General features: G+C 42.9%; 5 protein-coding genes and 1 pseudogene across 6 annotated transcripts in view; 4 read left to right on the top strand and 2 right to left on the bottom strand.

Annotated features, from left to right (window-relative positions):
* slc25a28 (solute carrier family 25 member 28) overlaps window positions 1–27,253 on the top strand; it is a 74,478-nt gene that overhangs the window by 11,217 nt on the left and 36,008 nt on the right. The window contains exon 2 of the mRNA XM_083775355.1: window positions 13,974–14,039. The gene's annotated coding sequence lies outside the window, so the exon portion shown is untranslated. The remainder of the gene's footprint in view (window positions 1–13,973; window positions 14,040–27,253) is intronic.
* LOC310865735 (AN1-type zinc finger protein 6-like) lies at window positions 7,107–7,715 on the bottom strand (the record flags this gene model as incomplete). Its single annotated transcript, XM_083774944.1, has 1 exon — window positions 7,107–7,715. One exon carries the CDS (start codon window positions 7,713–7,715, stop codon window positions 7,107–7,109), a length of 609 nt encoding a protein of 202 aa, XP_083631070.1.
* On the bottom strand, window positions 15,928–16,629 carry LOC310865734 (aly/REF export factor 2-like; the record flags this gene model as incomplete). Its single annotated transcript, XM_083774943.1, has 1 exon — window positions 15,928–16,629. The coding sequence occupies one exon, from the start codon at window positions 16,627–16,629 to the stop codon at window positions 15,928–15,930; it is 702 nt and encodes a 233-aa protein (XP_083631069.1).
* LOC310866055 (6-phosphofructo-2-kinase/fructose-2,6-bisphosphatase 3-like) lies at window positions 17,519–18,868 on the top strand (the record flags this gene model as incomplete). Its single annotated transcript, XM_083775353.1, has 1 exon — window positions 17,519–18,868. The coding sequence occupies one exon, from the start codon at window positions 17,519–17,521 to the stop codon at window positions 18,866–18,868; it is 1,350 nt and encodes a 449-aa protein (XP_083631479.1).
* On the top strand, window positions 19,471–23,699 carry LOC310865732 (glyceraldehyde-3-phosphate dehydrogenase 2-like; the record flags this gene model as incomplete). The annotated part of the gene is made up of 2 exons (XM_083774941.1): window positions 19,471–19,495; window positions 22,681–23,699. The coding sequence occupies 2 exons, from the start codon at window positions 19,471–19,473 to the stop codon at window positions 23,697–23,699; spliced, it is 1,044 nt and encodes a 347-aa protein (XP_083631067.1).
* Window positions 25,872–26,691, top strand: LOC310865731 (RING finger and CHY zinc finger domain-containing protein 1-like; annotated as a pseudogene). Its single transcript has one exon. The product of its transcript is annotated as an RING finger and CHY zinc finger domain-containing protein 1-like (transcript).

Raw genomic sequence — 27,253 nt, 5'->3', positions numbered from 1 at the left:
TCAATGGCATTTAATGTTTGTATAAAATTGAGGTCATATTTGGTGGACATTTGACGTAATTTCTCCTTTCATTGTCAATAGCAAATATTGAGACATGTGAGGACACAAGCTGTATATAGGAGGGGCGAGCGCCCCTCAATAATATTATGTGCCCAGCAGGACCCTATACAGTCAGCTGTCCAGGGTCTATTGGTCATTCCACATACCAGTTTAGGCGCCAGTTGAATGGTTAGAGAGCCAGCCTGGGAAGCCTAAGTTTCGAAGTGTCCCTGAGCAAGACCGCTTAACCCCTAACTGCCCCCCTCCACACTCCTGTGGGCTGAAACAGAACTTATGCCGCCGGATGAAAAGAGGTGTGGGCACTTTTAAGAAACATTTAAAGGACAACTTTAGTTTTTTTCAACCAAGGTTCATGTTGTAGGTTGTTATTAGAGAAAGTAAAAGATGAGTGTTATTTTTTTTTCATTTGCTGCTTTCTTTCGTTTTAGGGATTTTAGCTGTTTTGTACAGGGGGGCGGGGGCATTCGAGCATGGTGCTAAATATGTATTGTTTTACAAAATATTATGGAGATTTTTTTTATTTATTATTTACTATAGCCCTAATAAACCCCAGGAAATTACATCTGGCCACAAATAAATCACAGGATCTACTGAATGTGAAGGTAGCCTACTGGGGGGAAGCCACACTGTGTGTCATAGGCTCAATGTCAGTTTGACACATTCAGTAGATCTCGTGATGTTTTGTGGCCAGATGAAATTTCCAGGGGTTTATTAGGACTATAGTAAATAATTAAAAAAGAAATCGCTATAAAATGTTGTAAAAAAAATACATATTTAGCCCCATGCTCGAATGCCCCCGCCCCCCTGTCAAAAACAGCTAAAATCCCTAAAACGAAAGAAAGCAGCAAATGAAAAAACACTCATCTTTTAGTTTCTCTAATAACAACCTAAAACATGAACCTTGGTTGAAAAAAGTTGTCCTTTAAAAACATTGCCGTTTAAACAAGCATTTGTGGAATGTCTTAGATTATTTTGGTTTTTTTGCCAACTTGCGCCTTGCACACAAGTAGGCCATGTGCGCAGTCAGAGCACAGAACACAAGTACTGCTAGTGTCTATTACAACTGCTGTTCTAAATCCTTTAGTCCTGTTATTGACCTTATGCAAACTCTGAAAGGTACCGTAGTTACGTCACCATCAACAGCCAATAAGGGACCACCATTCTTACCCACGTACCGTAGTTACGTCATCAAGAATGATGGACCGCCATTGGCCGACAGACAACACCGACATACGCACACCGACATACACAGCCGATTAGAGTACTTGCACGAAAAAAACACGCCCCCCTCACGTACCAGCATAACCGTAGCCACCAGAAAAAAGGACGGGTGGTTTCGATGAATCTATCATTGAAGTTACAATGGTTTTGTATAGGAAGGGGGCAAGGCAGCTAAAAGGAATATCAAATATCTAAATATTGAATCGAGCAACTTAAAAACCATATGGGGTGTTCACATAAGCTTGAGTAGACGATGAAATGACCAAAATTGTTTTGAAAGTGAAATACCCCATTAAGGCATATATGGCGGTATTATCCAGGCATCCTTTTATATAAAAAAAATCACACCTGTGTGAAGTGAGGGGCGATATTATAATAAAGTCTAACTCATGTTGATTAGGTGATGTAATGGTGATGTAAAACAAACAGTGCCAACACAAACATTAAACGCCATTAACAATAAAGAGACAATATGACGTAAATTACGTACATTTTCCCTTCATTGTTAATGTGTTTACAAAACAAACATTGAACTAAAGACAAACATTAAACCTTTGTATAGGAGGAAATATTTAAAAAGCCCAAAAAGCATGATCAGAGAATAAGGTCTAAAATAATAAATCACTGGGGTAAGTGGGTATTGGCATTAGGAAGTTGGCCAAATCACACCTGACGTCCCAACGTACGGCAGAGCGTTTCTTCGATGTTGGCACGACATAGTTATTGGGCACTAATACTCGTTGAGGTCTAGGCGGCGGAGGCTGGTATGCAAGCTTTTCCCTGATCTCCAAGCGTAGTTCCCTCCTATCCCATTCTCCAGGACATGGGAACAGTTCCCAGTATTTCTGATATTGAATATACTTTGCGACAGGGTCATCCTTCTTCAGGTTATTCGTGTGAGGATGACCCCGTGCTGCGACGATGAAGCCCTTGGGCCTGGGCCTGAAGTCATGCTCACTTTGCGTTGGAGTTGAGCTTCCGTCGTCGGATTCGGACTCGAAGGTGCTCAGAAGAGAGAGTCCATCAATCTCAGAGGAACTACTACTACTATTGCTACTGCTGCTACTACTACCAATTTCATCCTCTGGTTCAGAGTTGTCCTGGGCAGACATGGACATATGTGGGCAATCTAGATGTTCTTCCAGACCGTTTACTGTATGTTTTACTGTTGTATTCGTGAAGTTCCTGCTACTGTGTGCCTGTGCCCTGTCTCTGTCTGGCATGGATGTCTGGCTGAAGGTGTATCGGGTGTCTGTTTGGCTGGGCGACACCCCTATCCCGCTAGGATCTGTTGAGGACCGTATATACCTGGGCGCCACCTGTCTTTTACTATGCTTACTAGAATGTGATGACAAACACCCGTCACCAGGGTCTGCATTATGAGATGGATTAACTTCGTTCCTGTATGCAGAAGGACTCGGCTGGGGTGTGACTGTCTCGGGTGTGCTGGGGATACACTCAATGGGCGAGGCCTGCCTGTTTGATATTACGTTTTGAATCAGTCCATCGAGATCTCGCTTCATTTCACGCAGTCGGTGCCGTGGTATGTTGTCCCACCCAAGTAACAGAAGCTGTTGCTCAATTTCCTCTTCTGAGAAAGCAGGATCAGACTTCGGATGAGGAGAAGAACATGAGTACTGTCTCTGTCCTGTGTCACTGCTTAGAGACGATGTCTGGCTGAAGGTGTGGCTCCTTGGCTCCACATCTAGCCTGGTGGGATCTGTTAAGGGCTGTGTGTATTTGGATAAAGCCTGCATCTTTGGCGTTCTACGTTGAACCAGTCTATCAAGATTCGTTTTGATTTCAAGCAGTCGGGTCTTTGATACATTATGGAACCCAAGTAACGCGAGTTCTTTCTTAATCTTCTCTTCTGAAAAATTCGGATTATCCATAACCAGTGCCAGTGCAGTATCACGTCTTCAGCAGGGATACTCATTTGATGTCAGATTGCGTTGTCAGAGCACTTGGGAAGGCAGTTTATTACATTGGTGAGGATGACAGTACTGTGACGTCATCCAGACACCTAGCTGTGTGGTGTAAGTGCTATGCTGCTGGACATCGTGATATAGGCCTGTGTGTATGACGTACTGCAACACAAGTGTCACAAAATGTTGCCCAAATATGGACTTCCAGACATTTTGCTGCCTTGCTTTAAGCAAATGTACTGTACTAGAATTTCGCCGCCCTTTGGGGCGGCTCAACTCTATTTTGCGTTGCAGTGGTAATGGGAAGAAGGAAATTGCAGGATTTGACGGCCTTCACTTCAGGTTTCAGCTGTGTTTTTAAAGCCATTATTGTGCCCTTCACATGTAGTAGCGTAGCATAATATTTTAGTTTACTAAATCCACAGTTGATTTTGTCAACCAAAATAAATATTTTGGCAGGCCTTGATGGCGTCGTAATGGCAGATTTTACACTTGGTTGCATGCCAGACATTATTAGCATACAATGTCAAAGTAAACAGATTGTACAGTGAAACTTCAAAAGGCTCATTAAATCAGTTATGGTTCCTTGTGCAGAGATATCCAGAAATTATCTCGCAGATTTATTCAGCAACACTGGCCACCTTGTTTTTCCCTCCTTTTTTTTGCAATATAATATATATTTTATTATTTTTATAATGGAAGTTAATGGGGCTGTAATCTGTCACGATCCGTGCCCTTGAACTGTATTTCAGTTGTGGTTTCTATAGTGATCCTTGTTTTGGTTAATGCTTTCTTTCTTTCTTTCTTTCTTTCTTTCTTTCTTTCTTTCTTCTTTTTTTTAGTCTTTAATTTAATAATAATATATAATTAAAAAGTCAATGGTGGTCGGATCAGGCTGAAAGTGAAACCTTGCCCAAATATGGAGTCATATTCACCAATCTATAACAGTAGGTTTTCAGTAGGAATTTAAAGGTGTTTAAAATACACAATAGCGTTAACTTATGGTGTGTTCGTTAAGCGGAGGCACGTAGGCCACAAAAGCCTGAATGGCTCTGATAATGAGGCAGGTTACAACTATAGTTAGAGAAAATTAGCGAAATGTGTGGCAAATCTGCCAAAAACTAAATGCTTACCACTAGCTTTCTTCACAAATGTTCATATAGGTGTGTAGTAGTGTACTATAAGATATACATTTCCCAACTCCCTTGGGAAACTTTGTGACAGCTGCTGAAAGTTGGGGTACCATTAACAACCAATAGGCTATAAGGCAAAATTCCCCAAAAATCATTATGCTTTAAGTAGCATGTGACATGTCAAACTAGGGGGTTTTCATGATGCTGAATCAATTCCAAGCATTCGTTTTAAATGAAAATACTCCTTGAGCTAAATTCACCACTTGCCCAAATGTGACCAAATATATTTGTGATGACGGCTATGGGCATTTTTAGGCAAAGGAGTGTTTTTTGTGCAAAACTAATGCTTGCAATGGATTCAGAATCATGAAACCCCCTAGTTTGACATGTTGCATGCTACTTATTAATAAAGTATATACCAGTAATTAAATTTGGATTTTCTTTGCCTTATATTGGTTGATAATGGTACCCCAACTTTTAGCAGCTGTTGGGTTGGGTTGGAACAAACTTATATGTGATTGTAGATACCTTTTATGAACACATCTGTGAAGAAAGCTACTGGTAAGCATTTCTTTTGCAGATCTGCGACACATTTAGCTAATTTTCCCTATTATAGGTGCCATGTAATCTCTGATAGATTTGAATCTCTTAAGCGTGCAGTTCCCAGCAGAGCGGAGCAGATGTCGCTATTTCACCTCCTGCAGGCTCCATAAGGATTTACTTTATAGAGCGTCGCAGTCCCGCCCCCTTAACCTGACTCCGCCAGATGGGGCAGCAATCAGTGGCAGCTAGAGGCGGGATCAAGGCATACACAGTGCTGCCTTGATCCCGCCTCTAGCTGCCACTATTGGCCAGGCCGTTTGGTGGGCGGAGCATCAAGTCTGCATGAGAGTTCCCAGATGGGAGCAGGAGGGGGGGAACCCAGTGTACTCTCTGCTGCCCCATCTGGGGGAGTCAGGTTACCGCCCCCTACCAGGGCCCAGGAAATGAAACCCTGTTCATAGACATTTCAAAAAGTATTTATTTAAAGACCTTTTTAAGCGTCATACAAAGCCAACTCGAGTTGTGAGAAATCATGACAACAAACACAATTTTTCGGACCGAACAAATAATTAGAAAGAAGAAAAAAACGTCAGGTTAAAACACTTTTTTTCTTGTTTTTCTTGTTTTTAATTATGTGTTTGGTACAAAATATTGTGTTTGTTGTCATGATTTGTCACGCTTAAAAGGTCTTTAAATAAATAAGTTTTGAAATGTCTATGGGAAAAATGCATTGGGAATTCCCTGGGCCTGGCGTCGTCATGAAAGGGGGCGGGACTGCGACGCTCTATACAAGTGACCAACAAGGTTTTTATTACCTTAGACATTTTCAGAAACACTTCATGTTTTCAATCTCTAGTTTAAAGTATTTTTTTAATTATCATGATATGCGTAAATTATGGTTTACCCATTTTAAAATTAATGATTGGATAGGGTATGTATTTAGGGAAGAAATAGCCTTGACAACCAAAGTGCGGATCTTCAATTCCAACGTCAAATCCATCCTTCTCTACAGTTCAGAGACGTGGATGATGACTAAGAGGACATTGCAAAGGATCCAGACATTCATTAACAGCTGCCTGAAGCGCATTTTCAATATATAGTGGCCAAACAAAATCAGAAATGACTCAGGAACTCTGGAGGAAAGGGAGTCAGGAGCCAGTGGAGAAACAGATCTTGAGGAGAAAGTGGGGATGGATCAGTCACACCCTGAGGAAACCGGCAGCTAGTACAACACGCCAGGCACTGACTTGGAACCCCCAGGGGAAGAGGAAGAGAGGGTGGAGCTGAAGAGACAGGGAATCAGCTGGGGAGAGGCAGAAAAGACAGCCCAAAACCGTGTTGGATAGAGAAGAGTCGTCGATGGCCTATGCTCCACTGGGAGTGATGGGCCTAAGTAAGTAAGTAAGTATGCTTCTAGGGTTTCTATTGGTTCTACCGAACCCTTGCATCGGTTGCAGCCAATACCAGACGTTTCCGGGGTGTTTTGGGGACGGAAGTTCAAAGATGGCAGATTTGAATAAGCCGAAAAAGTGCCTTCAAAAACAAAATGGGGGCATTGGGGCATTGGGGTTCCCAGTTTGCCCATATTTGTTAGCGTCTGGCCACGACCAAGAGGGCCCTAGCTCGTGCAGGAGCAGCTTATCTATAACTAGCCTGGCCTTACACGGCTTTAAAAGTTATCAGTAAAATACATTCTGAAACTCACAGGCAGCCAGAGAAGCCAGGGTATATATGATCCGATTTCGTTCCGGTTAACAGTCTAGCAGCTGGATTTTGTAGCAATTGAAGATGGGAGATAGCTTGAACCCAAGGTATGTGAGATACAAGGAACTTATATAAAATAGTATATTGAATATTAATACAGTATGTGTATTTATAGGTGATGTCTCATGTTTCTCTTCAGTTTTTACGTTTTTTCTCTTGTTTAAAACTGTTCTCATTTATTTATATTCAGTTTAACATACATGTATAACAAGAAATAAGCCTTGAAGACACTTTAATTGACTGCAAATAAAAACTTTTTAAGATAATGGAAATAAAAGTATTGTGATTGGAACAAAAACTCACAAACCATAACATTTAAAGTAAAAAATGAGGACAAGGAATCAGTTTCAGAGAAATAAAAATGTAAAGCAAGGTGTCGCTTAAAGCAACAACTTGTCAGAAGAACTGTAAAGGAACCACGTTTATTTGAATAGTGTGGTGACTTCTGCTATGAACACCCTTAGATCTTTCGGATCTTCTCTCCGACAAGGACGGGATTCTCTTTCTTGATCCTTTTCGCAGCATCGGCTTTGTAGTCAAAAGTGCAGTCGTGCTCGTCCGAGTATCTGTGAATGCTGCAGAACAACCCCCCGCATCTGCAGTCAAAGGCTGTGAGGCCGAGCTTCTTGCGGCAGATTAAGCAGCGGTTTTTCTTAGCTTTGGGTTTGTCATCGGTCTCCACTGCGACCTTGGCAGAGTCCTGTGGCACTGACGTTGTCTGCATCTCCTCGGTTTTAACACTGACTCTAACCGCTGAGGTGCTTGGAAGAGGTTCTGTCACGGTTGCGGAGGCTTTCGCATCGCCACTCTGTCCATATTTGATGTCCTTGAGTGGTGTGGCTGTTGGCACCTGTACGGGTAGAGTACAATTCTCTGCGAGGAGGGACTCTCCAATACTGCTGATAGTAGTCGATGACTGTTGCGGGCTGATGCGCCCATTCATCTTCTGCCTCTGGAGGAAATCTTTGTGGCAGAGGGAGCACATGCCATTGGTCCCTGGGCTGCCAAAGAAACCACAGCCGGTCACACACAGCAGGGGGGATTGACATTGGTTAGTTCCTTGGGCCATGTTGCTACTCAATAACGGAGCAGAAATCTCCAGCAGGCAGCTTTACATAGTCTATCGTGATGCAACGCTGACGCAGCACAAACGGTTGCCCGAATATGGGGTTCCAGCCAGGCAGATATCCCAGCCTTGTTGTTAACTGAGCAAATGTCCACCTGGAGATCTGAACTCTGTTCATTGTGATACTGATATGAACAAACTTGCTTGTAAATGAACGCGTGCGTCTCAGCAAAGAGACAATTCTTAACAAACTGTAAAGTAGTAAGTCATTTTGAGGTACTATTTCCAATTTTCAATACTTTTACATCTGCTCCACTACATCAAATATTGTACTTTTACTCCACTAAAAGTATTTGAAAACTTTAGTTACTAGTTACTTTGTAGATTTTTGATTGTTATTAAAACACTAACCACTTCAGCCCTATATATATTTTGGTAATTTGAAAATGTTTTTTGAGGGGCATATTGAGGGGCCCCTCCTACAGTATGTCCAGCTGTTGGTGTATATGTGCACAAACTTTGTCCTACACAAACATTAAATCCCATTGATAATGAATGGACAATTTTGAGTGTTCGTGTGTTAGGATCTGTCTCTCCACAGACCATGTCAGACCTGGCCATTCCCACTTTCCCTTCCACTCACACAGTCAGTTCACTCACCTGTCTCCAACCCCCTCGTCATCCCACCTGTGAACACTTTGACAATCAGCCTGCCCCTTATATAACTGGACTCATTGCACTCACACTTTGTCAGTTCATACATTGTTGTTATGACGTCTACCCTGGAGCTCTTGCCTGTGTCTCTGTTCCTCTGGACCCTGCCTTGAATACCTCTGGTAATTTGCTCGTACCTATTTTTGTGTGTGCATTTTTGGGATTGCTTATCCTCTGCCTTTTTTGTGAGCCTGCCTTTGTTCTGCATTTCAATTAATAAATTAGTGTTTGAACACTATTCCACTGGTTGTGAGTCGTGACTCTGCATTTTGGGTTCAGAACATTTTGACACCGTAACATCGTGTACACATCAATTGCGTAACACAGACATTGAAGACGAATGTGAGGTGATTCTGATTCGCCGGAATGAGATGATGTATGACGATGTTGTACGATGATAAGATCGCCCCTCAGTTCACACGGTGTGATTTCTAATATTCATAACAATGAGTACTTTAAGTATGTTGATGCCAATACTTTTACTCAAGTACATTTTCAATGTAGGACTTCTACTTGTAACAGAGTATATATTCTAAATACATTGCAGTATTGATCATTTTACATTATGTAAATAAATGTAGTACTTTTTCCACCAAAAGAAAAGAAAAGTAAGAGCAGTAATGCAATACAGTGAGGACATGAATAACAAAAAATAAAATATCAATTAAAAGCAAGGGTGTAGAAGTGGGTCTTGAGCTGTGCTTTACAAATGTCTACAGAGGCTGCCTGTCGAAGGTACAGTGGGAGTTTGTTCCATGCCGTCGGCCCGTAGAAGCAAAAAGCTGTTTCCCGGTATTTTTTAGTTGCCATTTTTTTAGGCAAAGCAAGCAGGCCAGCAGTTGTATGACCTCAGGGGGCGGTTTGGGACATATGGCAGGCAGTCATGTAGGTAGGAAGGTGCGAGACCATTGAGAGCTTTATAAACAAGTAAAATAATTTTAAAATCAATCCGAAAAACAACCGGAAGCCAGTGCAGTGAAGCCAAAACTGGAGTAATATGTTCTCTCATCTTAGTTCTAGTTAAAACTCTGGCTGCTGTATTTTGGACAAGTTGTAATCTGTCAGTTGTTTTCTTAGGCAGTCCAGAAAAAAGTGCATTGCAGTAATCAAGCCGAGAAAAAACAAAGGCGTGGATTAGCGTTTTTGCATCATCCAATGACAAATAGGCTCTGATTCTAAGGTGAAAAAAAAGGCAATCTTGGTAACATGATTAATGTGTGAATTATTCAATTATAGAACTACATCGCCCAATAATCATGTTTCCTGGACTTACAGGACTTACTGGAGAGTTGACATGTCTGTATTGTGAGCCTTTGTCATGGGCTAGACATTGTCCCCATTACAACGGCAATCAAGATAAACTGTAATATAAATATTGTCTCCATTTGTCATACTTTGAGAGAGAATCCTTCCTACCACAGCTGTATGTGACCTTCATCTTATTCTCTCTCCAAATACATGCTGGCATATTCTTAAAAACCGCTGTTTGGAAAATCCTTCATTTTGTGGAAAACTATTCACTTTGTGTACTTAAGGTATTTTCTCTAAGTGTTTTCATCTGAAGGTTTATTATACATTAAACTAAACATTTTTTTATAAAAGTTATTCCTGCTAAAACTAATTCTAAACATTACAACTGTTTTATAACTGTACTTCTTGTAATTAGATTACCGGTACATCCAGGGGTATCTACATTTTGGCTTACAGCCTGGTCTTTCCTTTCATTTGAGTCATTGAAGTTATACAGTCCTTCATCTTTTTTTCTACCCGTCGGGCACAGTTCTAGTAACATGCATAGCATAGCCTACTGTATATATATCTGAATTTCCAGCATTTACAATTATCTGATGCACTGCCTTTAAACCGACTGCCCTACTTTGGAGAATGTATAGTTTATATTTCTTTACTTACTGTCCTATTATTTGTTATATGCTCATTAGTTATATATGCTTAGTTAATGCAATGAACTTCCCATTGCAATCAGAACTGCAGACTCCCAATCGTCCGCCGTATAGTCTGAAAACCAGTGTTTTTGGCAGAAAATTATAAATTATAAAATATTTTTGTTAAGTCATAGTCTTTGGACTGAAACTTAATTTAGTTTTAGTCATATTTTAGTCACCTGGAATGTTTCAGTGTTAGTCTAGTTTTAGTCGATTAAATATCATAAGATTTTAGTCGACTAAATCTGCAGCTGATTCAGTCGACACACTTGCTGAAAATAGCCGATCTACAAGCTCACAACGCGTCACGCTGCGACGCGTTGTGAGCTTGTAGATCTGCTATTTTCAGCATGAAACCAAGTGAAAAATGACATATACTGGATCTCTTGTCCACTAGGCACTAACATTTTAGTCGAGTTTTTATTTGTTGACGAAGTTGTCAATATGTTTAGTCTTAGTTTTAGTCATCATAGCTTAGTTTTCATTTAGTTTCAATTTAGTTTTCGTCAGTGAAAAAACGTAGTCGACGAACATTTTTCGTCATAGTTTTAGTCGACGAAATCAACACTTGCCATAGCACTTGCCCAAGCCTTGATGACCTTGCAGGCGTACAGTATGCAAAGGCAGAAAGTATAATAATTTGGATAGCATATTATGTAGACATAGCATTCTATAGTGCATACTTGGTTTCATTGTACAGATATTCTACTGTTAGACGGATGTGAGGTTCTTGGCTTAACAGTTAAATTATGATCCCTGATGACTATTTCTATGTATATCATGTATTACCATATGTTGTTTTTGATTACTGAAAATCGCTCTGGATTAAGAGCGTCTGCTAAATGCCTAAATTGTTAACGATATTATGAAACCTCTCCTAGTAGATAGGCCTATAGGGAAAAAAAACTAAACAAATAAAGTCAGGGTATGACACTGGACCTTTATAGGAACCTTAATTACCTGTCATGTTTGACAATGTGTAGCTCAACCCATTCACAAATAACGTGAACCTCCGGGCAGCGACGTCCTTGCCTTGTTCACCGAACAAATCTAATACTGTAATGCTGCTGGAAAAAGTACTCAATTGTTTTACTTAAGTAAAAGTACCAATGCGGTCACAGCTAGAAGGTCCTGGGTTCGATTCCCGCTCGGGGCGCTGTGGGTGCTGGCGGCGTGTTTCCTCCTCTGCGTCATCAGTGCCCATACCCGAAGGCGGGGTTGGCAAAAGGGCCTTTCTGTGTGGAGTTTGCATGTTCTCCCCGTGTCCCCTAGGGTAGGTACCCTCACAAAAACATGCAGTAATCCTGGTCTCTAAACTGCCTCCCCCTGGCCAGCCTGATGGAGGGGAAAGGAACTGGTTGGAATAATGTGTTCCTTCCACGCGCTACGTCCAACCAGGGAAACTCCCCCCTGTCAGGTGTAAAGGAGCAACTTGGACACTCAAGCATGAAGGAAGCATGAGTTAAGTCCGTTGCTCTCCCCAGGTTGGCGGAGGGTGTGTAGAGCCCAGGATCACATTAAAAATGATTGACACAAGGGTGAAAAATGGGTTACAAATTGTGGGATAAAAAATATAATAAAAAAAAGTAAAAGTACCAATGCTGCAATTTTGAACTACTTCGTTACAAGTAAAAGTACGGAATTGAAAATGTATGAGTAAAAGTACAAAAGTATCGGCATCAAAATGTACAAAAAGTAGGCCTACTCATTGTGCAGATTTTCACGTTCAAGTTCAAAATGTGTTCAAAATCTATTGAAAATAGCAGATCTACAAGCTCACAATGCGTCGCAACGCTATTTTCAAATGGCTGAAAATGTAGGGTTGAAGTGGTTAATGTATGTTTTTTAAATCTCCAAAGTAACTATAGTAACTAAAGTTTTCAAATAATTGTACTGGAGTAAAAGTACAAATTTTGGCTCCGAGATGTAGTGGAGTAGAAGTAAAAGTACTGGAATTGGAAATACTCACGTAAAGTACAAATACCTCAAAATTGTACTTAAGTACAGTACTTAAGGAAAAGTACTTAGTTACTTTCCCACCACTGAATGCTGATATGAACAAACAAAGCAAAACAACTCTTCACAAACTGTCTTGGGACAAAAAACAAAAACAAAATGCTACTGTAACTTGCCGTGAAGCCAAACAGACAAACATGCCTTGCGTACGTAGAAGACACATGAAGCATCTTCAGGCGAGTTGTACAACGTTCCAATCTAAAATGTCTATTAAAGGGACCTTTAACAGAATAATGGCTACGTGGCACACCGTGATCAACACGTTACTGATGAGCAGAAATATGGGGTGGGGGACAACAAAAAATGGCAAGGTAAAGGCTCTGTAGTTGACAGAGATGGACTGGACTGGAATAAATGACTGGTGGGTCTGTTCCCAAAACAATAAATAACAATGCACAGCATGACAGTAGACAATAGAAAAATAAAAACAAAAGTTGTGGCTAAATGGACTGAATGGCTATACAGTATTGACGTAACAGTGTGAAATAAAACACTGAGGGGATATATATATATATATATCAATGTGACGTGCTATTGTATACTGAAACAATGGAGGAAGAGTTTTTCTTCTTTGCTAAATAGAAAAAATAAATAATACAGAATACAAAGGGTTTGTAAAGAGCAATACATTAAAAGAATCACACTTGTGTGAAGTGAGGGGCGCGCTCTTATCATCATACATCACATTCCGTGCTCAGCCAATCAAAGCATCACAAATGTCAATAACCTTTGGCGTCTTCACTCGCCTGCCCTCACTTTTTATCCTCAATGTGTACTTTGCTCAGCCAATCAAATCATCGCTATCATCGTGCACACAAACGGCTAAAGCTGGGCATAGGAAAAAGATGGCTCCCTGTGAAGGTTTTGTCTTATTTTGATTCCAGAGCAGTGGTCAGAGCAGTATTGCAGCTTTCAATTCCTCAGGCACTGCAGGTCAGCAGCCTGTTGCCAATTCTCCTAATGATTGGATGTAGGCATGCGTTTTATCTTCTGCATGGGTTTCTTGGCATTGGTAGTCTTCAAGCTGAAACGTGAAATTTGAACTCACACAATCAAAAAAATATGATTAATTTTGGTCGCAGTCTACAACCCTGCAGCTCCAAGCTGGCAGACTTTGTTGGCTTTGGGAAGCAATGTGGTGGTGGTATAGTCATTTGAGGCAGTGCACTTGAGTTAGTATTATATTAGACAACACAATAAACTAAAAATGTTTAAGCCACTACATTTACACTACGTACTATATTTGCCATTTAAAAACCCAAGACGTAAAAGGGCATCCGCAAAAAAAACTAAAATGTGGAGCCACAAGTTGGTCGCTGCGAGTCGCCGCGTCGAGTGTTGCAAAGTCTACTTCAGCCGACTCAGCGCTGTTCGCGTTACTGTCCCGATGCTGTTGCAGTCGTATCTCATATCCCCCTATATTCAACATTTTGCCCACGCTTCCAGTCAAACGTTTTACTTTTTTGGACTTCATTCTCAAGAAGTCAGCCGTTTGCAATCTTGGGAAGTGAGAATCTGTTGACCAGGACAGGCAGTTATGAACACCCGCTTTGAATGTTATCAATCAGACCCTCTCCTTCATTTACAGGTCTAACGGGGGGCATTCAGTGGGGATGGAGCATGAAGGATGGCACGCAAGACACAGCGCTAAGAGGTAACACTGCACACACCTAATCTGGCCCTACAAACGGGCAGGACAAAAAGGGGAACAACACACATGGTAACATATACTCACTGAACTAGGACTAAAGACGGGCACAGCATAAGGGGCAGTATAACCATGTTGAAATAAGCGTTTCACGATAGCCCCCCTAGCTTGGGCCCTCAATGGCTATGAGATACAGGAGGGGAAAAGGAGGAAAAATAAAGACAACATGAAAGTAGGGATCGACCCCTCCCTCCCGCCCCAAAAAACCCAAAAACAATAAAGAAAACGAACAAAAAAAACTGTCCAGATTTGGTAGACTTGCGTCTCCTCGTCATTACTATACCTCCTGTCTAGCCAAATAGTCTCATCTCCCTGCCGCCACTGCCTCCCGTAAAGCCTGGTACAGACTCCGAACTTCCCCGTCATCACTGCCTCCTATAGCCTCAAGTCTTGGATCTCCCCGACCTCTTCGTCTCGATCAACAGCTGGAAATATGGCCTCAAAGCAACAGCAGGCACACACAGACAGGACGCGCTTAAGAATGTTCAGTTACCCAACTCTACCAGTAACAGAATGTTCAGTTACCAGTAACGAAGCGCAGACACACGAATTATAGGGCTTTTAAATATCTCTTATTCTGCTCTGCCAATAACTCAGGCTAGCAACAGGTGGGGGCCTAACGACCAGCCAATTAACTAGTTGGCTGACTCTGTGACACGTGCAAATCTTAGACAGGCCATGAGAGGGGATTTCATTCTCTAGCAAAACGGACCTGGAACGTCGAGTGGACTTTCAATTCAGCTGTTGGCTACTAAAAGCTCTCTGCTGGATGTTAGTTTATTATTATCATTGTTATTATTATGATGATTATTATCATTAGGATTATTATGATTATTATTATTATTACGTGGTTGATTTGTACTGCAGGTTCCGACCTACCGGGGAAAGGAAGAGGTAACAGGGAAATCCTACACGCCTTATCGCACAGACAAACATGTTTTAATGGCGTGGCTCTACAGAAAGCTATAGCCATGTTTAGGAGGGTCGGTCCATATCTGTCTGTGTTTGTCTGGTGCTAATCTTGCAAACTTCTGGACTGATCAGTGCCAAATTACTGTTTTCCTTCAAAGTCATTGGTCAAAAACACAGTTGAATAATGGTGTGGCTTCATGTGGATCTCGGACGTCATGTGTCCAGACTGTGACCTCAATCACCTGTGACATTCTATGACACATGCATCCTATTTGTGCAAGGTTTCAGGCCCGTAAGGCTGACATTAACTTCCTTTATTATTAAATCAATCAAGTGTGAGCTAGTGTGTTTCAAGCTCCCTGTGCTCCGCCTGTTTGACTTCCATCTTGTTTCATGTGCCCTGTCGCGGACACTCTGTCTCAAGACACTCATGTCTCAAGACTCTTTTGTGTCTCTCACCGCCTGCACCCCCGTTGTGGTTTGTATGATTGTCGGCATTCCTGTATGGCCTCATGCCTTTGTTGCGTGCTGTGCTCCACCATGGCTTGAGTGGCAAACTTTTGGTGAAGGTCTGCATCGTGTTCTCTTCTGCCATGCAAGAATGTTGTTATCATGCACTTTTCGTAATTGGTCATGCATATAATGTAAATATTTAAGTACAAAACATATGAAAAAAAAGTTAGTACTTGAGGACTACTTGCAGTGTGCACGAGAATTAGGCGTTGATCAGTCCAGCAGTTTGCACGATCAGCTCCGGACGAACAATCACATGCACGCACACAGACAACCCTCTTACAGTTGGCTAGCGACCTTCCGAGCCACCCCAAGACACCCCAAGTGCATAAATATCCGGCACATTTCAGCACTGTAACAACTGCCCTTCAAGGCAGAAAATACAGGAAGATGAACAGGGACAATGGCTTCATCTCTTCGCAGGCCTCAAGGCATTGTATTCATCTAGCTCGGCATCAAGGGCCTCCGCAGAAAGTTGCTGTTTGTTGCTACCAGAACCGCCTGTACCTCCCCGGCCTGCGGATCCTCCGGCACCGTGACCTCCAGATGGTTTCTGCATGGCTACAAAGTTACCAACACGGTTCCTAATAATTGTTCCAACGCCTCTGCTCAGATCCTGCATGGGAGGCAGCCGCAGTATCTCAGGCTGTTTTGTCATGACGAGCTGTATGTTCATGGGGCGCCCGTTAAGTGGCACTCCGTTGTATTGTTTCATGGCCTTCAGGGCGTCTGCCCTTCTGTCAAAGTGGACATCCGCAGTGCTCAAACTCCTTCCAGACCGGTCATAATGAACGGCAGCCTTCTTCAGATTGCCAAACTCGGCAAACATTTCCTGGATATCTGCATCGGACACCCCAAAGTGTAGGTTCGTGACGAGGAGCTGCCCCCCAGTATCCACAACCAGTCCACTGGTGGCGCCAGGACTGCCGTTAAAGCTATTGTCGAATATGTCATGGTGCCACTTACCCGGAAGCTGTTTAGGTGGCCTGCTGTACGGCATTGGTCTGCCTTGACCATGTCGGTTCCTAAAGGGCCCGCCGGACCCGCCTACTCTGAAATCATCTCGGCCACTGCCTGAACGGGCACGACCATATCGCCAGGACATATCCATTTTATCGGCCATTATATGCCGATATAATGGTTACGTTCGAAATACAACAAACAATAGCTTGTTTGGGCACAATCAGATTGTGCCCGCTGTTCAAACGACTATGTAAATGCAGACAGCAAATGTATGTGTAAATGTACATACATTAACTAAAGGGTACTAATTTAATCACTTCATGCTGGAAGTCAATAAATAGGCCAGTGTGACGTAATATAAACGTAGCACAAACGACTTCCCAAATACGTTCTACCGGCCAGACCCTACCTTGCTGTATAAACTCCAAGCAAACACCTCCAGAGATCTAAACTGTGTTCTACATTATGCAGATATTATATGATATCTATAACAAAGCTATAGCACTTTGCCAGATGCTACAGTACATGTACTGTGGCATTATTAGTCAACGCTGCTCTTATTTTGAAGTCTGCCTATTCAAGGTTTATCTAAGATAATCCACATCTCTTTTGCTCCACTTGTAGGCAGGGGCTTGAGGGGCTTTTTTGTTTCATTTTTACACAGGTTTAATGTCTGTTTTTACAGTAGGTCAATGTTCGTTTTAAAAACGCCATTGACAAAAGAGAAATTAATGTTTGTTTAGTCCCTAACACAAACATTAAATCCCATTTTCCGATAGTTCATTCATAATTTCATCTAGTTGAGCTTAGAGTTCAGATTTCTGGCGGACATTTTCTAACAAGGCAATGGAAGTCTGCTCAGAAGTCCATATTTGGGCAACGATTGTACTACATCTTTTGTTACATCATGCCCACGGCATAGAGGCCTATAAACACTTCCAGCATTAAAAAAAAATCTGATTCAAGACGTTCCTGTCTGCATTGAATTGAACTGACAAGCATTTGGATTATGCTTTTCCCCCTCCATCACATGAGGAATGCCAAGAGCGCTCACAAAGAATATTAGCCAAAAGATCTGGATTGCGTCTAATGATGACAAACCCCTGGTCCGCAGGAGATCCGGTTGGGGGCCACTCTTGGCTAAACCCCCCACTGTCTTGGTCATGGTTGGTCTTCCCGCTCGAGGCAAGACCTCCATTTCCAGAAAAATCACCCGTTACCTCAACTGGATTGGTATACCTACTAAGGTCTTCAATGTTGGAGAATATCGTAGGGAGGCAGTTAAGTACTACAGCTCCTATGACTTCTTCAAGCCTGAAAATGAGAGTGCTGTGAAAATCAGACAGAAATGTGCAATGAATGCATTAAGGGATGTCAAGTCCTATTTAACGGGGGGTGGTGGCCAGGTTGCGGTGTATGACGCGACCAACACCACAAGAGAAAGACGAGGGATGATCCTCCAGTTTGCCAGGGAAAATGGTTTCAGTATCTTCTTCAGCGAGTCGGTGTGCAATGATCCCAGTATCGTTGCGTCTACCATCGTAGACGTAAAGGTGTCTGGCCCAGACTACAAGAACACTACCAAAAAGGACGCCATTTTGGATTTCCAGAAGAGGATTGAATGTTACAAAGCATGTTACCAACCTTTGGACCCTGATATTTATGACAGGGACCTGTCCTTCATCAAAGTGATCGACGTGGGCCGGCAGTTCATAGTCAACCGGATACAGGACCACGTCCAGAGTAAGATCGTGTACTACCTGATGAATGTGCACGTGCAGCCCCGCACCATCTACCTGTGTCGCCACGGTGAGAGCCTGGACAACCTGCAGGGGCGCCTGGGCGGAGACTCTGGCCTCTCGCCGCAGGGCGTAAAGTTTGCGGCCGCCCTGGCTCGGTTCGTGGAGGAGCGCAACCCGAAGGATCTGAAGGTCTGGACGAGCCAGCTCCGTCGCTGCATCCAGACTGCCGAAGACCTGAACGTGCCCTACGAACAGTGGAACGCCCTGGACGAGTTATACGCCGGGGTGTGTGAGGAGATGACGTACGACGAGATGAAGGACAAATACTCGGAGGAGTTTGCGCTGAGAGACAAAGACAAGTACTACTACCGCTACCCCATGGGGGAGTCGTACCAGGACATGGTGCAGCGTCTGGAGCCGGTGATCCTGGAGCTGGAGAGGCAGGTGAACATCCTGGTCGTCTGCCACCAGGCCGTCATGCGCTGCCTGCTGGGGTACTTCCAGGACAAGAGCGCGGAAGAGATCCCCTACCTAAAGTGTCCTCTCCACACGGTGCTGGAGATCACCGCTGCCGCCTATGGGTGGAAGGTGAAGACGATCTCGCTCGATGTGGAGGCGGTGAACACGCACAGAGACAGGCCATGAGAATGTGTAGATCGAGGAGTCGTCCACTGACATTTTGATCAGGGAGGAATAAGTGGGACTTTCTCTTTCTAACCAGCCAACATCTGCAGAACCTCCTCCTCATCTGGCGTCCTTGTGACCACACTTAAATGAAGGAATAAAATAAAAACCCACACCGTTTTAAAGTTAATTAATTTATTATATTTTATTTATTAGTATCTTAAATGTTCTAGTTTTTATTTCATGACAAATGTATTCATTTTTTCATAATTTCCATGTCAACTTATTTATGTCATGACTCATGACACGCCAATCAACATGAGAATCTTTCAAACTTTTAGGGGTTTGAAAAAACGGGCATTCGGCCGCTACGCAGCCCTCAAATTCACTTACCTGGATTCTTGTATCCGTCTGACTGTGTCCCTTTTATGCCCATATGATCTCTGTATGTATCAGGGTATGTCCCATTTAGGTCCATATATGGAGATCTGTTTGGTTACGTGGTTAAGTGATGGACCATATATATGACCATACATGGTTAGTTTATGGTTATGTCTGAGTCATATGGGCATTTAGCCATGAGAGAGTTGCGACAACTCAGTTCAGTTCATGGGGCCAGTCCAATGGCGGCTCAGTGCGGCTATCAAGGTCAGCTATATGAATAGTTACAAAGTCCTGGACCGGAAGTTGACAGAATGCATGTATAGTTTTACTGAGGTTAGGGTTAGGTATAGTTTTACTGAGGTTAGCGGGTTAGGATTAGGGTTAGTTTAGGCATATAGTTGCAAAAACGAGAATTGTCAATCACAGCGACTACTGGCCAATCACAGCAGGGTTTGCCTAGAGCTGCAGTGGGATCCATATCTGCAGGTCTGAAGTCACCAGCTCCTCTGCTGTCAATCAACCCATTACCTGACTCCACCTCCATCCAATCATAACCACATGCTGTCTATAACAGGCTTGGTCCCAGAGCCATAGAGTATAGACAGAGTTACGCAAACTCCGTTCACTTTATGGGGCCAGTCCAATGGTGGCTCTTCTACATAGACTTCTATTGGTTTGTCCATTCAAATAGGGACAACCGGATGTTTACGGAATGCATTGGAGACTACATGGGCTCGTGCGAGTACATGAAACACGTGACCAGGCTGTTTTCTGCCCCCTCAATATCGCAACTCTTCTATTAGATGGCTCTGCTTGGTCCTCCCCTGGCGTAGGCTCATTCTCATTCTGTACTGGTTCAATAACTCCATAGAAGTGTTTTCAGAATTTAAGTACATGTATAAAGAAAATAAGAGGAAAGTATACGTATTGCATACAAGGTATACACAACGAGTTCATGTAGTATACTGTACTGTACGTAAATATTCCCAAAGAGGTAAATATTGCATATACAGAAGGTGAATATCGTGCTGCATGCATTACAAAAAATCATACCCATGTGAAGTGAGGGGCGCTCTTATCATCCTACATCATCATAACGTAAAATAGACGCTATGCCTATTTGCTCAGACACTATGACATAAAATTCACCCTCCATTGTCAATGGGAATTTAATGTTTGTGCAAGACGAAAATGTACACTAATAGCTGAATATAGGAGGGGACAGATTAAGGGAAATATTCAATAAATGATGTACAGTTGTACACCATCATTACCATCCACAATAACAGGAGAATAATATAACTTTCTGCTATAGTAGATAATTTAAATAACTTCCTTTTATCTAAGTCGAACTCGTACGATTTGTTACACGTTACCGCAGTAACAATATAATTGGCAATTGCCTCATAAACAAGTATGCTCACAGACATTGCGTCTTAAACAAGACTTGGAGATAGATGAATAATTCATATAAGATAACACTCTGCTAGAAGAATATTGCAGACATTCATTCTCTTCCTGATTCTGACAACAAACATCCTTTCTAGACAAGAAGTGTAACTGGATGATTGTACATGCAACTGCCAGTAGGGGGCGCCAAAACAACAATTCAGACCTAAACACATTTGACCTTTGACCTGTCAACTTTACCCAGAGCAACCTTTGAATATCTAGTATGCAGAGAGAGACGAATACTTAACTGTCACAAAGTACTCAAATGTTTTACTTAAGTAAAAGTATAAATACTGCAATGTAGATGTGCTTTGTTACAAGTAGAAGTCCCATATTCAAAAAGTACTAAGTTGAGTGAGAGTACAAAAGTATCGGGTGTGCAAAATCTTTTGAAAATAGCAGATCTACAAGATCACAATGCGTTGTATCGTGACACATTGTGATCTGCTATTTTCAAATGGCCGAAATGTATAGGGTTGAAGTGGTTAATGTATGTTTTCTAATCAAAAACTAAATATCAGGTTAAAACTAAGCTGTAGTTCCCGACATGCGTGGCCGGTTAAAACTAACCCTTGCCAGGTTAAAACTAAGCCGTAGCTCCCGACATACGTGGCCGGTTAAAACTAATCTGTGGCAGGTTAAAACTAACCCGTGGCTTCCTGTGAGGTTAGGTTTAGGGTTGGGTTTTGGGTAGGTTGTCAGACTAATGCCTGTCGGACAAAACACATGTTAAGCACGTATGTGTTGCCACGTATGTATTTTTGAACAATGGTTTGGTTAGAGTAGATGGGTAAGCAGCCTTTTGTTTTCACTATACTAGTTTACGACTCACGTTAGTTTGTCTGTCTTTGTTTTCCCTGTGCTTCCTTTGTTATTTTGGCAACATCCGCATCTGGTATAGTGGCTTGTTTTTGTTCATGCCCTGTGCATATTGTTTGAAATTTGATCTCCTTTATTTGGACCTCATGGTCAACAGCCCGGTAATTCCATCTTTATGTTACAAACTCAACCCTAGACATTTAAAAGGGTTTTGTAACACCATTCCACATAAATGTGTTTTTCTTTTAAAACTTATCGAAATACTTTTCAGTCTCAATTGTCTCAGGCAATAACATGGATATTTAATTCAATGAAATATGTATATCAATAGATTAACATATTTTGCACTTGTGTCTCTCTCTCTCTCTCTCACACACACACACACACACACACACACACACACACACACACACACACACACATACACAATTTTACTGATACAAACGTTTTTTACTTTGACTGTCAAAACAATGTTGAATAAATGCAGCTTTGAGTGCGATTTGAAGGAGTGTGATTTCACTCATAAAATGTAATGGCAAGTTCAACTTATTGTGTGATACACAGTTCTCCAGTTAGACCTGTCTGTCACTTCAAGGTGGAGCCTTGGTTTTAAAATGTTGTCAATAAATGTCCAATGTATAGAGATGTACAAGAGCTTTCGTTTAAAAGTTGCAACTAAAATCCATCATAATTTGGATTTATTCCAAGCCATCAGTTTAGGTGAGGGAGTGCATTGTTACAACAGTAGCAAGTTGTTACTTGCTTTTATGAGATACAATAATTTAAGTTTGTTCATACCAGCATCAACATTGAACAAAGTTTATCTCTCCTGGATGCTTGTCCAGAGTTAACAGCAAGTTTAATTTGCCATTAAAATCACAGGCCACTAAATATTTCCTCAGCCATGACTGAACTTTAGTTTCCTTTCTGTTGTTTCCCCCCACCATTAAAACATAACACAAATTAACATTGGCATTGCTATTGGGAATCTTTCATGAATTACTTACTTATTTGGTAATCACAAAAGTGAAGTTCCACACTACCATTGTAGCTGTCCAGAAGTCCATATTTGGGCAGCCGTTTGTTCTACGTCTGTGTTACATCATGCCTATTCTACATAATTCATTTTCATTGAGACGTCCACCTCAGAAATCTTATAACTGTAAATCACCCAACAGCAATCATGGACCTCAATGTCGGAATCAACGGCTTTGGCCGTATAGGTCGTCTGGTTTTGAGGTCTTGCCTCCAAAGAGATATCAAAGTTTTGGCCGTCAACGACCCCTACATTGACCTCCAGTACATGGCCTACATGTTCAAGTATGACTCCACCCACGGACGTTACCATGGCGAGGTCAACCACCAGGACGGAAAGCTCATTGTCGACGGGAACGTCATACACGTGTTTCAGTGCATGAAAGCACACGACATACCCTGGCATACCGCTGACGTGAACTACGTTGTTGAGTCCACCGGCGTCTACGTCAGTCTGAAGCGGGCCACCGCTCACATGACGGGTGGAGCAAAGCGTGTGCTAATCTCTGCCCCCTCCCCCGACGTCCCCATGTTCGTTATGGGAGTCAACGAAGACCAATACGACCCCGCCACCATGACCATAGTCAGCAACGCCTCCTGCACCACCAACTGCCTGGCTCCCCTGGCGAAGGTCATCGACGACAATTTTGAAATCGAGGAGGCCCTGATGACCACCGTGCACGCGTACACGGCCACGCAGAAGACCGTGGACGGTCCCAGCACCAAGGTGTGGCGCGACGGGCGGGGCGCCCAGCAGAACATCATACCCGCGACCACCGGAGCTGCCAAGGCCGTGGGGAAAGTCATCCCCAAGCTCAACGGTAAGTTGACGGGCATGGCCTTCCGGGTTCCCGTGGCCGACGTGTCCGTCGTGGACCTGACGTGCCGTCTGAAAAAACCCGCCACCTACGACGAGATCAAGGAAGCGGTGAAGATGGCTTCGGAAGGCCCTCTGCATGGTATACTGGGGTACACGGAGGACCAGGTGGTGTCGTCTGACTTTATCGGTGACACGCACTCCTGCATCTTTGACGCCGGAGCCGGAATCTCCCTCAACGAAAACTTTGTCAAACTCATTGCCTGGTACGACAATGAGTTTGGCTACAGCCACCGTGTGGCCGACCTGCTACTGTACATGCACTCCAAGGAGCCGCAGGACTAGAGGTGGTTTAAGCAATTCCCTGCAGACTGGAACAACAATAAGGAGTTGTATGTTCTACCAAGGCAACCATGGCACCAGCCAATGCATGCCTAACCTGACATGAACCCTATAGCGTCCCTATTCTGGGGGCAAACATTCGCAGAAAATAGTCGATCTATAAGCTCACAGTGCATCGCAAAACGCCTGTATGATGCTCAGGCACGTAATTGCTGACCAGAGGTGAGAACACCAGCTCCCGCCATTTCGGGAGAGACCAACAGGGAGGGAGGAAGGCAGAGAAGAATTGGGGAGATGGAAGAGGTGAGGAAAAGATTGAGAGGCAACAGAGAAGATCTTCCTCTCGCAGGACGCACTCCTGGGACACAGCCACAACGGCCGCATCCCATGATTCCTAGTGTTTCTCAACCCTTTTTTAAATTCAAGTACCACCAGTTTAGTGTGCACGGATCCCCATTTGATACCGTACCAAATCCTCAGTGGTAATTTAACTGAGGGTTTACAAGTTCAGAGCCAGTTCTCTGTAGACTACCTGTCACCTTCAGGCTGTGATGACGAAGGCCACATACACCTCGAACCCCACTTCCACCAGTTTAGATCTGCCACCATCTTGGAGGGTCGCTCGGATAACAGATGGAACCTGTACCTACTCAGACAAAAATGACAGAGAAATGGAATTCCGAGTGGAAAGAGAGAATGGAATGAGTTAGCAGGCAATGTCTCAAATGTCCACTTCTATTGATGCTGTCGTTTAGTTCGTTAGTAAAAGTTTTGTTATAGTAACATGTGTTATGGGATGTAATTTCTTATCAAGTAAAGTCAAATGGACTTGAACAAATGTTAATATACGACGCACGCACGCGTGCATGCACACGCATGCATGCGCGCACGCGCACACTGACATTCTGAATTAACGTTTTTTTTTATTTCTGCTTTGATCCATTCATAAGTTGGATAAATAAATTAGTCATTAGTGGTGAAGGAGCGAAGGAGACGAGTAACGGACCACTTGAGCGCCGTCTCCTTGTCTGGAACCTCTTTGCATGTAGCAGCGATGCTTAATTTAGGGTGAAAACTGGTACACAAAATGGTCGACGTCCAAATATGCTTACTGTTGCTAGGTATAGGTATAGTGTGTTGAATGTCTGTGGATAAATGAGCAAACCACTGGACCACTCAATGGCACATCTGCCACTGCCAATTAGACATAACCTCCCTTTTTATTGCTTTTTAAAGAGTTTAGTTTTTTTGTTTGTTTCTTTAGTGTGGCCTTTCTTTTAGCCATTATTTTTAGTTTTTATTTATTTCTTATGTCTTTTCTTTACTAATTTATGTAATTATGAATTGTTTAATATTTAAGTCATTAAACTGCGTGCAGATGGGCTGGCCCTGTCTGGACGGAGTCTGCTAAACCCACACACCTGGCAGGGAATGGGGCACTCGGAGAAGAATAACTATTAACTATTACCCACTCTGAAGCCTCAGCTATGATGCTTGTCATTAGCTGAGTCATACCAACATTTAACTCCACATACATGTATTTGTACTAATAGCTAATGTTAAATCTGAATCTTAAAAATGGCCAGGCAATTCAACATACGATAATGTGTAAATGGACAATTCCAGTACCAACTGGACCTCACCCAAAAATAACTCGGAACCAGAGAGATTGCATTGAGGACCTGCAGCAGTTCAGGAGAGACAACATAAGGACAGGATTATATGTCACAAATGTTTTGCCTGAGCTAGGGCTGGGGCGGTATGGGATTTTTATTACCGCGGTTATTGCCGGCCTTATTACCGACAGTCAGTCACTCTGCTTCTAGCGAAAATTTTACTAATTCAGCAGCAGTAATATTAGCGTTTTATCTCAGTCAGTTGATTATTCATATCCATATGAGTGAAACGGCCGGGATGACATATTTTTCAAACACAGTTCTTATATGAGGCGATCTAAATCCCCCTCCTATGGGGATTACAATGCAAATAAAAAGGTTACAGGGTCACTTACATGAACATCCATACATACTCTGGGAATATTCAAGACTACGTTTGTAATGTTAATTGAGCAGATGCATTTTCTGACGTCACTATTTCGTCGTGAAGGGATATTGATGTCAAAATGACATCATTATGGCATATAGCAGTACACCTGGCAAATTTCCATGATAAACAATGGGCAACGCTGCAACGAAGTCCAGAGGCGAGGTTGTTGACGATCGATCGGAAAGCATGCATTCAGCTGCCGTATGCGAACACTACACACGCAGGTGTTTATTAAAAGCACCCTGCTGTGGTAAACTGTATGTATGCAGACTGTGCCATGATGCAGAGGAGAATCACCAAATGGACCGCTTCCAGGTCAAATAGGTGGAGTGTATGGACTGTCACACGTTGCAGCCGGCGAAGCAGTCTTGCCAGCAGTGTCATGTACAGTTTGGGGAATACTACTGCGATACGTGCCACTTGTTTGACGAAGACAAGAAACAGTACCACTGTCAACCCTGTGGAATATGCAGGATCGGGCCAAGCGATAGGTTTTTTCCACTGTGAGAAGTGTAATCTGTGTTTGCCCAGTGATAAGCATGAGAACCACAAGTGTGTTGAAAATGTGTCGAGACAGAGCTGCCCTGTGTGTCTGGAGGACCTGCACACTTCCAGAATCGAAGCCCGCATTCTTCCATGTGGCCACCTGCTGCATACAACATGCTTTGATGACATGGTCAAAACAACGACACATGTGCAGGCTCGCTGCCCCCTGTGAAAGCACTATGCCATCAACATGGAGGGCATTTGGAATGTTCTAGACAATGCCATTGCCCGGATTCCCATGCCTCCTCTCGAACGCCAGGATACGACTGTCAAGATCATATGCAACATCTGCCAGGCCCACTGCACGGTGCTTCTCCATGTTTTGGGCACAAAATGTGGCGTTTGTGGCTCCTACAACACGGATGTCATTGCAGCAGCCCCACAACCAGATCCAGGAGAATGAACCTAAGAATCAGAATGGTAGTTGTAGTAGGGTGGGTGACTGATGTCTGTTTTACAGCACGGTCACACCTCGACGTCAGGCTGGTTTCTTACATTATATGGGAGCAATGGGGTGCACGTTAACACTCTGACCGCCCGGAGGTCCATAGCCTGGGCAGAGGCTTTAGTGCTGGTTCTGGACAACCGACGGACTCGACACCGGGCACTGCCCTCCCTGTGGGGGTGTGGAACGTGTTTGAAGTCGGTGGGGCGAATGGTTTTCGAGTTATGTGGATTAGACGTACACACAGAGACGTGGTGCATTTATAGATAGATATGTTGATTTGGTTTCACTGTTGCTTGTTAGTGTGGTTGCAACCAGACTATAGTTATTGTCACACTTTATTATTATTTTTCTGGAGTAACCTACCTAACTTCCGCTGTGATTGGCAGAGCTTTGCATAATGTTTGTAGTAGCTAGCTGTTGTTAGTTATGTAACCAATCTATGTTTTACAATCGTTTATAAAGACATGAATTCCCTTGCAGGGGCAGACTACAAAACTATTCAAGCGTTATAGAAAAT

Source organism: Protomyctophum parallelum (genome assembly GCF_964188405.1).
Source record: "Protomyctophum parallelum genome assembly, chromosome: 10".
NCBI lineage: Eukaryota > Metazoa > Chordata > Actinopteri > Myctophiformes > Myctophidae > Protomyctophum > Protomyctophum parallelum.
Note: the sequence above shows the minus strand (reverse complement) of the source record. Positions and strands in the feature narration are given on the sequence as shown.